The sequence below is a fragment of the Acomys minous genome, assembly GCF_964271855.1.
Source record: "Acomys minous genome assembly, chromosome: 14".
Classification (NCBI taxonomy): domain Eukaryota; kingdom Metazoa; phylum Chordata; class Mammalia; order Rodentia; family Muridae; genus Acomys; species Acomys minous.
Genome location: NC_140496.1, coordinates 17,807,934 through 17,821,222, shown reverse-complemented (window position 1 = coordinate 17,821,222; position 13,289 = coordinate 17,807,934). Strand labels below are relative to the sequence as shown.

At 45.7% G+C, this 13,289-nt stretch overlaps 1 protein-coding gene across 8 annotated transcripts in view; it reads left to right on the top strand.

The window, feature by feature from the left end:
- HYDIN (HYDIN axonemal central pair apparatus protein) overlaps positions 1 to 13,289 on the top strand; it is a 346,689-nt gene that overhangs the window by 132,951 nt on the left and 200,449 nt on the right. For all 8 annotated transcript variants that reach the window (XM_084757699.1, XM_084757700.1, XM_084757698.1 and 5 more), the window contains 4 exons: positions 1,819 to 1,886; positions 5,592 to 5,827; positions 8,327 to 8,427; positions 10,902 to 11,037. In XM_084757699.1, coding sequence (XP_084613825.1) covers positions 1,819 to 1,886; positions 5,592 to 5,827; positions 8,327 to 8,427; positions 10,902 to 11,037 — 541 coding nt within the window. The remainder of the gene's footprint in view (positions 1 to 1,818; positions 1,887 to 5,591; positions 5,828 to 8,326; positions 8,428 to 10,901; positions 11,038 to 13,289) is intronic.

Here is a 13,289-nt window from a genome sequence, read left to right as displayed (position 1 = left end):
CTTGAGATGGAGGCATGTGAACAGACTTCAGACTTGCCACTTGCCACGCTGAGTCTTGCCTGTGGTCACTCCCCAAGGCTTGCAGTAGCTTCTTAGCGTGTTAGGGCCCCTTTCTCTAGCAGCCAGTGGTGTTACTAAGGCGCCAGCGTGCTGCAGGTGGCGTAACAGGTATCTGTGAGTCTCTACCATTTACCGCTTTGCCACATGTACAGAAGATTGCTCAGCCCTTACCTTTGCTATAGGCATTTTAAAAGGTATTGGCCATGGGGAACAATAATTGTCGCTTAACCATTAAACAAGAATACCTGCCAGATAAGCTTTCTTTAGCTGTTGTAATAGATAACCGCAAGTTTGGTAGATTAAACAATATAGATATATTCTTTTAGAGATCTATAGATTAGAAGCCCCACACTGGTCTTAACTGAGCCAAGATTAAGGTGATGGGAGAACTACGAATCTTTCTGGAAGCCCCGGGAGAGAATCTGTTCCCCAAACTTTTGCGGTTCCTTTCATTCTCTTTGACCAATGTTGAGAGCAGCACTAATCTATGGGTATAAGTATAAAGACGTAGGAAGTAGTCTGACAACATCTTTATTTAGTAAAACAACGGTAGATAGTTGCCACCTAAGCCCTTTTGACCTCTCCAACCAAGGAATGAATTTTCTCCTGTGTAACTGGCCTGAAATCCAACCACAAACTGCTTGGTTCCCTCTATAACTGTCATGCTACGATTGTGCCAGTGAGCACATCTTGCTTGTCTGGTTAGTGTAGTATCGTAGTGTGCAGGGATCACTGCTGAGTAAGATCACTGATAATTCCCCTCCTCCCCCCATGGCCTGAATAGCATTTTCCAACACTATGAAAGCTAGCCCATAGGGAGGATGTTTCCAAAGACCCAATATACATTTTTCTTATTTTTAACTATTTATTTTATCCTTAATTATGTGCATATATGTCAGAAGGGGACGTGTGCTCATATGAGTGCAGGTGTCCAGATGTCAAAAAAGGAATCAAATTCCCTAATTCTGACATTATAGGCAGTGTGAGCCACCTTACATAGGTGCTTGGAGCTAGATTCCAGTCTTCTGTAAGAACAGTACATGTTCGCAACCACTGAGCCATCTCCCCCAATTTTTGTATCTTGATGAGTTGATTTCCTAACAGTATATATGATTCATCCAAATTAACCACATTTCGTGGCATTAGTTTGGTGATCTGGCTGCCTCTTCCCTGATCACTGGTAGGAACAAATTTATACATTAACCACACTGTCATTTCCTAAAACTTACAGTTTGAGACCTGAAAACCCTTTTTGTGTGTGTGTATGAGTGTGTAGTATGCATGTATTTGTGTTCATGTTCACATGTGTGTGAATGCACATATGCACATGTATGCCAAGGCCTAATGTGACACCAGGTGTCTTCCCCACTCTCTGCTTTGTTTGCAGGGTCTCTCACTGTACCTAAGGCTCACCAGTTCTCATTAGCCCCATGCCCCAGGGACTCCCTGTCTCCACCTCCTGAGTGCTGGTATTACAAGTGAACCCCCTGCTCACCCAGCTTTTATGTGGGTGCTGTGGATCCCTACTTCCATGCATACTCTTGCACACGGGCGCTGTGCCCACTGAGATCCCACACGCACTCTGAAAAGTGATTGTAGTGGCTTCTGTAATGGCCTGTCATGCCATGGCTCCTTAGGCTCTGTCCCTGACTCCATGCCGAGGCGTATTTATTTGTGTGTATTCTCTTCCTGTTTCTGATCATTACTGTACTCATTGGATTCATCCCCTATTTTACCAATTTGTGTTTTGACTTTCAGAGGCTGTGTCATTGGACCTACATTCCATTTTAATGTCCCTGCTCTGCATTTTGGTGATGTTTCCTATGGTGAGTAACTATATTCTCTTTTTTTGGGTGTGTGTGTGTGTGTGTGTGTGTGTGTGTGTGTGTGTGTGCATGTATATGTGTGTGCGTGTGTGTGCGCATATGTGTGTATGTATGCGTGTGTGTGCCCGTGTGTGTATGTATGTGTGTGTGCGTGTGTGTGCGTGTGTGTGTGTGTGTGTGTGTGTGTGTGTGTGTGTGTGTGTGGTGTACATAGGTGGAATCTAGAGGATAACCTTCAATGTCATCCTCAGAAATACCAACTACCTCCTTGAGCTGGCCACTGAGCCCCAGAGTGGTGGTTTGATCGATGGTCCCCATCGACACGTGTTTGAATGCTTGATCCATTCTGCTTTTGCCCATCTGGCTGCATAGCAGCCTCCTTAGAGAGATGCTTTGGCGTTCTAGTGAGGCCGGTGCGGTTTGACTCCAGAGTTCCGAGGCTCCAGGTTGAAGATGTTCTGTCTGTCTGTGTTGTCATCTCTCTGGGTGGCTGCCCTGTGATGCTTCCTCCTGTCTGCAGTAGCAGCAGTGGTGTCTCCCTTGCTTGTTTCTCGCAGGTTTTCACTGCTGAGTGTGTGGTGTGCAGTGTTGTGATTGAACCTAAGGATCCTTCTCAGCGAGACAGTCTCTGTCTCGAATTTAGATCACCAAAATGGAGGCCTTGAGAATGTTAAATGATTTGCCAAAGTCACACAGTATTGGCAGAATTTGTTTTGAGAGCTGCTTTTAACTGGGATGTTGCCCCAGTGAAGCAAAATTTGGTACTTAGCTGATTAGAAGAAAGAAAGAAATTTATGATAAGTATTTATGATCTACTGATATCCAACCCTATGTAACCAAATCCTATCCCTTAATATGGCATATCTTTTGAGAAAGAGAATTTAAATTGTATTTAGTGGTATAATTTGCCTTGCTTTACAGTTAATTTGTCCTCCCATTTGGAAGGTGATAGTGGAAAAGCCCAACTTGAGAAATGTTCATTTAAATCCATATCCCTGAATCTTCCCAGTCCATTCCATTGTCTCCTGTTTGTCTTGCTTTGTGTTGAATGGGCCATCTACCGTGGGGAAAAATAGTTCCTTAGGAAAACCCTATTTGCAATGTGTTCATTGGGTGCCTTACATCTGGGTGTTAGGAGAATTTCAATTATTCAAGTTTTATATGATGACCACCACATGCATTATACATAAGGCAATGATGTAAGTATATATACTTTCCCAGATTACGTATCTCCTGTATTCTGAGTTCCTTCTATGAATAACTACAAATGTGCCGCCTCATACATTCCCTTCTGCTTTATGAAGAGACTTTGTTTACTAGAAACATTAGGATTCTCTTGTCTAAAGTCGGCCAAGGACTCCCAAGAGTCTAAAGGTTTTGGCCATGCACACTACTGAATACGTGCAGTGGCTTCTTTAGAGGCCTGTTGTTTCACAGCTGTGTTCCCCACACTTCACCTTTTAAAATTATCTGCTGCTGCTGCTGCTTCTCTGGGGTCTTGTGATCTATAGCTTATGGTTTCTTTAAGAGGTTTTATGGGTGAAGATTCTGCAGAGTGGGAGAGTACTTGCTTGGAATGTTCAAGGCCCTGGATCCCAGGTCTAGCAACAGGCAGGCAGGTAGGCAGACAGACAGACAGACAGACGGACAGACAGACATTGTTATTCAGATTTTTTAAAAAAAATTGTGTGTATGGCATTTTACCTGCATGTATGTAAGCATGCCATGTGTGTGCAGTGTCCAATAAAGGCCAGAAGAGGGTGTCAGATCTCCTAGAACTGGAGTTAACAGATGACTGTGAGCCACCATGTGGGTTCCAGGAGTCAAAACGCAGGTCCTCTGCAGAAGTAGTCAGTGCTCTTAACCGCAGAGCCATCTTAGCCCCAAGAAATTAGAAAGAGCTTCTAACGGGAATGTTGGGTCAGATAAACATATAAACGTTGAAGGAAAATGAAATCTTTTGAGAACGGTCTCCTTCAAGCCAACATTTGAGTACAGGAAGAAGTATATGTTTCCTCTGTGAATCCCAGAACATTCCATCCAATCCTCTTGTTAACTACCCTAAGATTTATCTACAGATGCTAACTAGAGCAAATACAGATGCTGAGAACTGTAAAATACTTTCATTCTGGTAGATCTATAGATAAAACAGACTGCAGATATAATGAGGAGGGGCCTAGCATTCTTACTAATAACCAGTCTTCAACAAACCAGCAACCCCCACAGGCTCTGTGAAGGCTACGGGGCAACGCAGACACTGGTACAAGGAACTATCCTAAGTAAGTTTTAATGGGTTTATTCTGTGAAACACTTCTGGCTGAGGGAATTGGTCTGGGTAGTTATTTGGACGATCATGTGACTGTGGATTCCATTTTTCATAATAACCCTATATTAGTAGATTGTTTAACTCACTGCTGGGCCGGGTAAGGTCAGTGTAGTTTTCAGAGTCATTTCTGGTTGTATCTAGAAGAAGTGATTATTCTCGATCTAGAAGTGATAGCAAGATAACAGCCACCCAGGAAAATCTAGCTAAACGTTGTATTTATTGTTTTCCCATAAAGGAGACCTACATCTCTTACAAAAGGAGTGTGAGCCTCACCAAGTAGAAGGCAATGAATGGGGCTGAACATCGCTTGGCACAGAGCTCGGGGAGGGGAACTAGTAGTGTTAGTGTCTGGCTGGCTCTACCTCAGATCACCAAGTCTTTCCTGGGACAGCCCATGATTGCACACTCTGCCAGCAGCCCTGGGAACATGGCTCTCAGAAAGGGCCAGAACACATCATGTTACCTCTAGGCAAGCCCTAGATCAAACAGAAGACCAAAGTATGTAGGCTTCTCTTTTCATACTCTGGCAAATAGGAATAAGTATGATCCTTTTTTTTTTTAAATCTGCATTTTGCATAGAGACCGAAGGCAAAATGCACTTGCACAAGACAACTCAAAATAAGTAACAGTAGCGGCTGCCGCTTTAGAGGGGCCTGGGTAACAACCAAGGGCCTTGTCTTGTATTATTGTCTAACCTGCGTGAATTAATGTGCAATAAATATTCTTTAGTTGATTCATGAATGAATGGAATGCATTTATTGATTGTGTGGTTGATTTAAGGCGATAACAGGGAATGAATATAAACAAAGAGAGTGACATATATTTGGGAAAGGGAAGATGCCACAATGGAGCCTGCCACTTTGTATATGCGTTAGAAAGACTTTTCACGGAGAGCCTAGGGATGTGGCTGAGTCACTGATGTGCTGTGACAGCATAGGAACCGGAATGTGATCTCCCAGAGCTTGGGTTCTGGATGCAGAGTGTGAGCTATCTGGATACAGCAGAGCATACTTTTAAGCCCAGCATTGGGGAGGAAGAGACAGAAGAATCCTTGAGCTTTTCTGTACAGCAAGTCTAACTAAACAAAGAAACCCCAGGCTCGGTGAGAGACCCTGTATCAAAAAATAAAATGAATAAGAGGAAGACACCTGACATTGACCTCTGACCTCCATATACCCCCCACATATGCACAATTCATATATACAAACATGCATGCAGGTGTATATACATACATACGTACATACGTACGACAAGTTAGAAAGTAGTGAGGCACAGTGATGAATTACAAACAATGCTAGGTCATTGCTAGGGGAGATTTATTGGCCACAGGAGGCTATTGGGGGAAAGGAATCTTTCTTACCTCATGTCTCATTTTCCAGGATTTCCCCATACTTTGATGTGTTCCCTCAATAATACATCTTTGATCCCCATGACCTTCTATCTGCGTGTCCGTGGAGATGGTGAAGGCCTGAGTAGCATCCCAAGCTACATTCAGGAGTCAGACAGCAAAAAACGGTCATGGATCAACACAGAAGTATCTACAACAAAACCAAAGGAGTTCACCATCACTCCCAGCAGTGGCACCATCCGTGCCCAGGGCTTTGCTGCCATCAAGGTAAAGTGCGCAGCCTTCAGCCCACACAGCCAAACCCCCATCTTTCAGATAGCCGCCGACACCTCACCTAGGGTTCTCTGTCCAGTGACAGTGAGACGGAGTGCCAGAAGAACCACGTGCAAAACTGAGACCACGGAACCAAATGCAAACAGGTCGGGTAAAGAAATTTGCATAGCTCATGTTACTGGAACTGCTAAGGAACTGCCTGTGTTCAGCCCGTTCTAGCAAAACTGTCATCAATAAACCAAGTAGAGAGACAAATTCACAGCACGGAAAAGGGAACAAAGAAATCCAGTGGCCCCACCACTCAGTGGCCTTGGGGTCCTAACATGAGACTCAGCTTAAGTGGCGTAGTTCTGGTCTGGTTATGGCTTCACCACCATCACCATCACCGCCTTAGTCTCTCCTCCAAGGCAGTCCGACCAATCTTCGGAACTGTGGAAGATCTCTTTCCAGGAGAAAAGAGCAACCAGGCAGCAGCCTTCTTCCTCTCCATCTTGGGAGCCCCGGGGGTTGATGGGGAAAGGGACCCCAGTTTCTTGGGAACCGTTGTGTCAGTAGTCTAATGGCCAAAAGAAGAACACAAGTGTCTCTAGAAGTAACCTTGTTCCCACCAGACCAGTCCACCCCAGTTGATTTGCATGCTGTAGACCCAGTGCCTTCACGGGAACCGTGGCTTCTTGTTATTTCCCGTGCACTCACTGTTCCCCAAAGACAACACGCCCATCGGCTCTAATAGAAGAGTGAAAGAGCTCAGAGTCTGGCTTCAGATTCAGGCCCTCCACACTTAGAAGCATCCAGGTTTATACCAAGCTAACAGCCAGGCCCTTCAGGCTTGTGGCATAAGTCTGGGTCCTGGCAAATGCGAGTGCAATGTTTCTTTCCATCAGGTCTTTGTATTTACATCCACAGGAAGAGGGATGCAAAGGCTGCCCAGCACCCTACTGTCACCCTAGGCTTGGTCTGAAATCAGGACAGTGCAACGGCCTTCGTGGCGGACATCATAGTACCATCAGCAGGATTGTTTCATAGTTAACTAGGGACGGTTTTTGCTTCTTCAGACACTGGGATCTGGCAAAATGAAAGGCTGCTAAGCTGAAGCAGTGATTTCTGGGAAATGAAACCTTTATAGCTAAAGTGGGTAATTCTTTAGATATTATCATTGAATATTCCCTCCAGCCACTGTTTCATCCTCAAATCAAACAAGATGCTTTTCAATATCTCACCTCAAATCTGTTCATCTGAACTCTTTTTCTTGGAATGTTCAGCCTTTCGGCAGGCCTCTCTGGGGGGTCTAGAGGTTTACCATGTCATTGCACTCTCTGGAGATTGCTGACTTCCTGGTTAGGAGCTCAGCCACAGTGGATTTATTTTTCACTTGTCGCTCAGCTTCCATGAGATCTATCTTTTTTTTTTTTCTTTTGTCCCTGGAGATAGCACAGGAGTGTTGGAAGACAGTGTCTCCCCACCAGCCTCCCACCAGACCCCCTGGGCTTTCTTCCTACCGACCACAATCCCACTACATAAACAAAGTGTTCCAATCACACTGACATCCTCCGCTTTTCTCCGAGCTGGACACATTTTCTTTCCAAATCAATGCCTGCCTTCTTTTTATTTGTTGTGTAGATTTGGCAAAAAGCCCTCTCTCTGAGCTTCATCTTTCCCTCCTGAGCTACACTCCAGCCAGGTCTGTGTGGACTCAAATTTGCATGCAGCAATTCCCTCTGCAACCAAAAAAGATTTTAATTAGTACCTGATACATAATTTATAGGCAGAAAACCCTTAGCCCATGCCAGAAGCTGTTTTCCAGACTAACAAGTATCCCTTCAGTAGAAATCATTTTGAAGCAATTAAAAGTTGTTAAGGAGGCTTTCAGAGGGCCTAAACACCAAGTTTCTCAGCAGTAAATACAAACGCAGGCGAGAATGTTCTGGGGAGGGACTGTCCTCAGGTGGACCTGGCTTTGGACCTTCCTATTTTCTGCTCTAATAATGAAACTAGAAAGGGGAGGCAAATCTTTAGCTTGAAAAACTGATTGCCCCAGCCAGTTTCTGAAACACACACAGTTATTTTCATTTCCCTTTGCTGTAATGAAAAAAAATATCACTATACTATTTACTCAATTATATTGAAGTTTTGTCATTTAGATGGCCCCCTGTAGCATAAGGAACAATTTGAGCTGTAATAATTAAAGTCGGGCTTGATGTTTCTCACCATCTATGGTCATTTTCCTCCTGTGTGGGTATGTAGTCCCCGTGACAGAAATCAGTCTATTGCACTAACAACCTTGGGTCTCTAACCCAGCGTTTGAAAACACCCACCAAGCCCTGACCCCACAATGTAACCTGTTCAGTGTAAAACACCATCCATCCAGTGAAGCAGGCCACTTAGAAACTGTGCTGGCTGGAGTGCCCTCCCCTGGCTCCCAAGCCCCCACCTCCACTCCTGTGCAGAGAGCTAGCCTTTCCAAACAGCAACTTGTCACTTTTTTCTTCCCAGGTGACCTTGTGTTCCAACACTGTGCAGAAATATGAGCTGGCGCTGGTGGTGGATGTGGAGGGCATCGGAGAAGAAGTTCTGGCACTCTTGATCACAGCCAGGTAGCACACACCTGCTCCCCTCTGCTAGTGTACCCCCTCCCTTCCCCAGCCCAGCGCTGGGCTGCCTCCCATGAGGCAATTAGCCTGCCAAACACTGCGTACTGGGTCCCTCTTGCCTTCCTGGCCTTGGGAATGGAATCCAGGGTACAAAGGGCAAAGCTTTGAACCAGAGAATGTTTGCAAGGGACCTTTGCTGGGGATACTAGGAACCAAGAGGCTTTATATATGTGTGTGTTGCATTGCCCTCTGGTGAGCCTTTCAAAGTATACAACCAGAAGGCTTTAGCAGAGAGGTGACGAGTTGCTAAGTTTTATTTTCAGTTTTTAATGTCATATGCCAAGGTCGTGTAGGAGAAGGTGCTACTGCCAGTGTATAATAATATTAATTTATCACCTTCATTCTTCGTGTGTACATGAAGAGTGTGTCTGTGTATCGTAAAAATATGTGTGTATACCTGAGTGCAGGGATGCGCTCACTCCACTGTGCACACCTACAGGCCAGAGATTGATCTTACGCATCTTGCTTTATCATTCTGCACCTCGCTGAGTCTGGAGCTCACTGTTCTACCTAGACTAGCTGGCCACAGAGCATCCAGGGTCCCCCTGTCTCTGCCCCACCACTGGCGGCTTTTCTATGAGTACAGCGGATCCTACCTCAGTTCCTTGGGCTTGCTCGGCAAGCACTGTATTCACAGCTGCATTTCCCAGGCACCCAGCTTCTCCCTCTCTCTCTCTTCTTCAGTGAGTCAAAAGATTTCTGAAGTCAAGCTTAAACAGGGCTATACTCTTTCCACCGTAATCAGCCTCCAGAACTGCATGGGGGCAAACACTGTGGACAGGGAGACAGGACAGAGCAGCGTGCTTATGTCAGTCCTTGCAATTTACGTCTTACGAGTCTTAGGAAGACACACCTAAAGGAAGGTGCAGACAGGCTGACTGGTGGGAGATAATAACTGGCCCCCTGTGTGTGTCAGAAGCTTGAATAAGAATCAACCTGGGAGGAACTAGGACTCTTGATGCCTCCGTGCTCTTAAAAGGCATTACAATCTGACTTGTTTGTTTACTTCACTGAAAACAGGAAAAGCTCTTTGGTCCAGCCTGCACCATTCTGAAATCAGCCTTTGTTGGCTCTCACCTTGCACTTGACTTCTGTGCTGCCTGTTTCTGATGCTCTTCAGCCTCCTCTCCCTGCAGCTATTCTGAATTGTTACACACACACACACACACACACACACACACACACACACACAAAAAAAAAAAAAAAAAAAAAAAAAAAAAAAAAAAGCAAAGCAATAGTGCCTAAAGGGACTATGAGTTTCCTGCTAAGGTTTGCTGTGACCCATGTAAAATATCATAAACCCCCCTCTGCCACACCGGCTCAGGAATCAAAGGGATGGCATTGAGAAAGTCACTGGGTCAACTGACAGTGTCCACACTAGCTAAAAATGAGCACTCGTCCCTGCTCGGAAACAGGCATCGGGTTAAAGAAAGATCCTTTCATGTTCTCATTTTCTGTGTCCCCTGCGGGAACTGCTCGCTAACTCTCAACAGAAGAGCTCCTCTTAGAAGTCACACCCCACGGTACCCACTCGGAGAGCCAGCAGTGACCCTTACCGTGCCCCCCACCCCCGTCCCAGGCTTGTCCCCTCTTGCTGCGCCCTTACAATGTACCTGGACTCCTCCACTTCTGACCTAAGGGTCACAGCCCCACTGAACAATGCCATCCGATCCCCAGAATGACTTTTTTACTCCCTAGGGCAGTGAGATGTGAGACAAAAAGCAGGTGCCTCAAAGTCACACAGGCTGGACTTTGTAAGGTCAGCATGCGCTGAGCTCCGTGTAACTTAGAAAGCGGTCCCCTTCATCTTTGCGCTTCATGTCCCGACAGTGACATAGGGCAGATTAGACACCGAGAGCAACAGGCACTGATAAAACCCAAGCCCCAGAGTGATAGAACAGTGACAACACAGGGCTACATGCAAGGAACACTGGTCCAGCTCCAGTCCTGGCCGGAGCTGCCAGAGACTAACTACTCTGCATAAGTATTAGAATTATTGTTGTTGTTTTTAGATGATTCGAGCTTTGTTAGCTTTTAACCCACTCCAGTGTCACAGTGAGCTAAGACTCCATGCAGTTGCCACTGGCCCTATTTGACCCAGACACACTACCCTGAGGAACGTGGCTATAGGGCCCTTCATAAAGGAGGAACGCTGTAAAAAAAAAAAATCAATAGTAAGGGTTGTCAATATTTAAGGAAGTCTACCTCTGGTTCTTTCCTGATTAACTAATGGTAAGTGGGAGCAGACAGAGAGAGGGAGTGAGATAACAAGACAGAAGAGTTGAAATGGTCACTTGTACCCTCATGGTATCCTCTAAAAAAAAATGACAGTGGCAGATGCATTTAGCTTAGGAGCCTGACATTTTGGATGTAACAAGCTCTCCATTTTGAACTGTTTAATGGGTTCCTTTGAGCAGGTGTGTTGTGCCTACCCTCCAGCTGGTTACTGCAGAGGTGAACTTTGGACGCTGCTTCCTGAAGCATCCATACGAGAAGACCATCCAGGTTGTCAATCATGACGACCTTCCTGGATGCTATAAAGTCCTGCCTCAGGTGAGTCGCTTTATCCTTCTTCGGTGTTGAACTTTCTTCCAGTGGGTCCTCTCGGTGAGAGAGGGGCATCCTCCTGAACAGACATAGTCTTGGGCATGGAACCCCATGCTTCGGATTTTTATCATAGAGGGGAGCCGGGTGAGAGAGCCACACTTGGACTGCTCTCTGTATGAATGAGCAGCTGCAGGTGTGAACTGTTGTTAATTTCCCTGGGAAATTGTCCTTGATAAAGAAGAGAAAGTGTCAATTAAGCCAACATACAGAAGTGCACCTGCAAATAATTGCCTGTGAATTAACCAAGCTTGGGAAATGAGCTGGGAGAGTTCATTTGTGCCCGAGGCCAGGGCTGAACAGCATCACCAAGATACAGCAATGAGATGTTTACAAATGGATCCTTTGGATACGAAAGGTAGCGGTTACACAGGAGGAGAGACTGTGTCTTAATTCTTATCAGACAGGCCTTTCCACACACTCCTACACCCAGCTACGTGGGGGACCAAACAGGTCACATAGGCAGAAAATTCAGAATGACTCATATAGAGTAATGGAAGGTCAATGGCATACGGTTTACCAAGAATGCAATTAGGTTTAAATTTTAGCTCTGTGAGTACAGACTACAATGTAAATTCAAGGTAATGGGGGGGGAGTAATTTGCAAGTTTTATTAGTTAATTTTCTGTTGCTATGATAAAATGCCATGGCAGAGACAGCTTATAGAAGAAATAGTTTATTCTCGTTTCTAGTTCCAGGGAGGCATGGCAGCAGTCCCCGGGAGCAAGAAGTGAGTGGAGCACATTTTAACATACAGGTAGCAGAGAGGGCAGCCTGGACTGGAGAGAGACTACAAACCCACAGTTACATCGTAAATCAATCAGCACAACCAACTAGAGACCAAGTGTTCAATACCCGAGCGGGTGGGGGGGGGTGGGGAGGGAAGCTTTCTCATTCAAAACACTACAAAGGTTTATTTGTCTGCTTATTTAAGTTAAGTGGTTTGTTTGGTTTGGTTTGTTTTTGGTGGGGGGAAGGCACAGAATCAATAAAGGCGTAGGCTGCATCTGAGAAATACAGCTGGAGGAAGATGGTAACCACTGGTCAAAAGGAAAACTTATGGGGTGATGGGGAGGATGGGGGGGATGGGTGGCCACATCACTTAGAGTAACCAAAATCACCTGCAAGTCTAAGTCATGAGAAGCACCAGCTCATGTGCTTAAACCGAACAAAGACAAAGACAAGATGGCTACCTCCCACTAGTCAAAGGGCTATTCTGTAGGAGAGAAAGTTGGAACCATAACGTGGGCTTTTCTAGGAAATAAGCAGATACCAAGAACCATGCTCTAGGGCACGTAGACCCAGCAGCAGCAGCAGCAGCAGCAGCAGCAGAGGAAGGCTCTGCGTAGTGAATACCCAAGAACTCAGAGCAGAGCCTGCATCCAGGTCAACACAGGAGTGTTGGGAACGCAGTAGAGCACGTGCCTTGGGTGCAGCATTGAAGGGGAAGCCTGCTCAGTCATTAAGATACTCAGTATTTATATTTTTTGCCACATGTTCTAAGATATTAAGTTAATTTTAAACAAGCTATAGTGGGCAAAATATCATTATTTGGATAAAGGTCACTGTTAGAGACTTCTCCTGCATTGTCTCAGGCTCTGAGGGGCTCAGCCAAGGAATGATACACTACCGTAGAGTGACCAGTGGCAGAAAGAGTAGGAGGATGTCCCAAAAGGGTGAGAACTGCACACTGTGCCTTTCTGCTGGGATCTAAGGCCTTCTGGAAGGTTTTCAGAATTACCCAGACTTACATTGTAAGTTTTGGGCCAGGAAGTAGGCTTGGCAAAAGGAGAAGCCAGGCTCCAAAAATGATATTCAGCCGCAGAAAAGACAGATACAAAGGTGATCACATGCTGTAGAAAAGCATCTCACTGAATGTCCTCGGAGCAGAGCACCCCACCCCTGCTCTGAGCACACCTTGCAGCTCCTGGGGGGTGGGGTAACTGGAGCAAATTCGAGAAAAAAAAAAGTATCTGAGGCAGGTCAAGGAGAAGAGCAGGCTAAGAAGGAGATCACAAGAGCAAAGGGTTGCAGGTGGGACAGGAACCGCGTGCTCCGAAAGTGCCGCTGGCGTGGTGTACGTTAATGGGGTGCAAAGGTCCAAGGCAATGGGAAATGGAGCATGAAGGCACAAAGGACCCAGCTGTAGACCTTGGCCATGAAAGCCTATTGTCCTGAGTGCCCGCTATGCTCACCTCTACA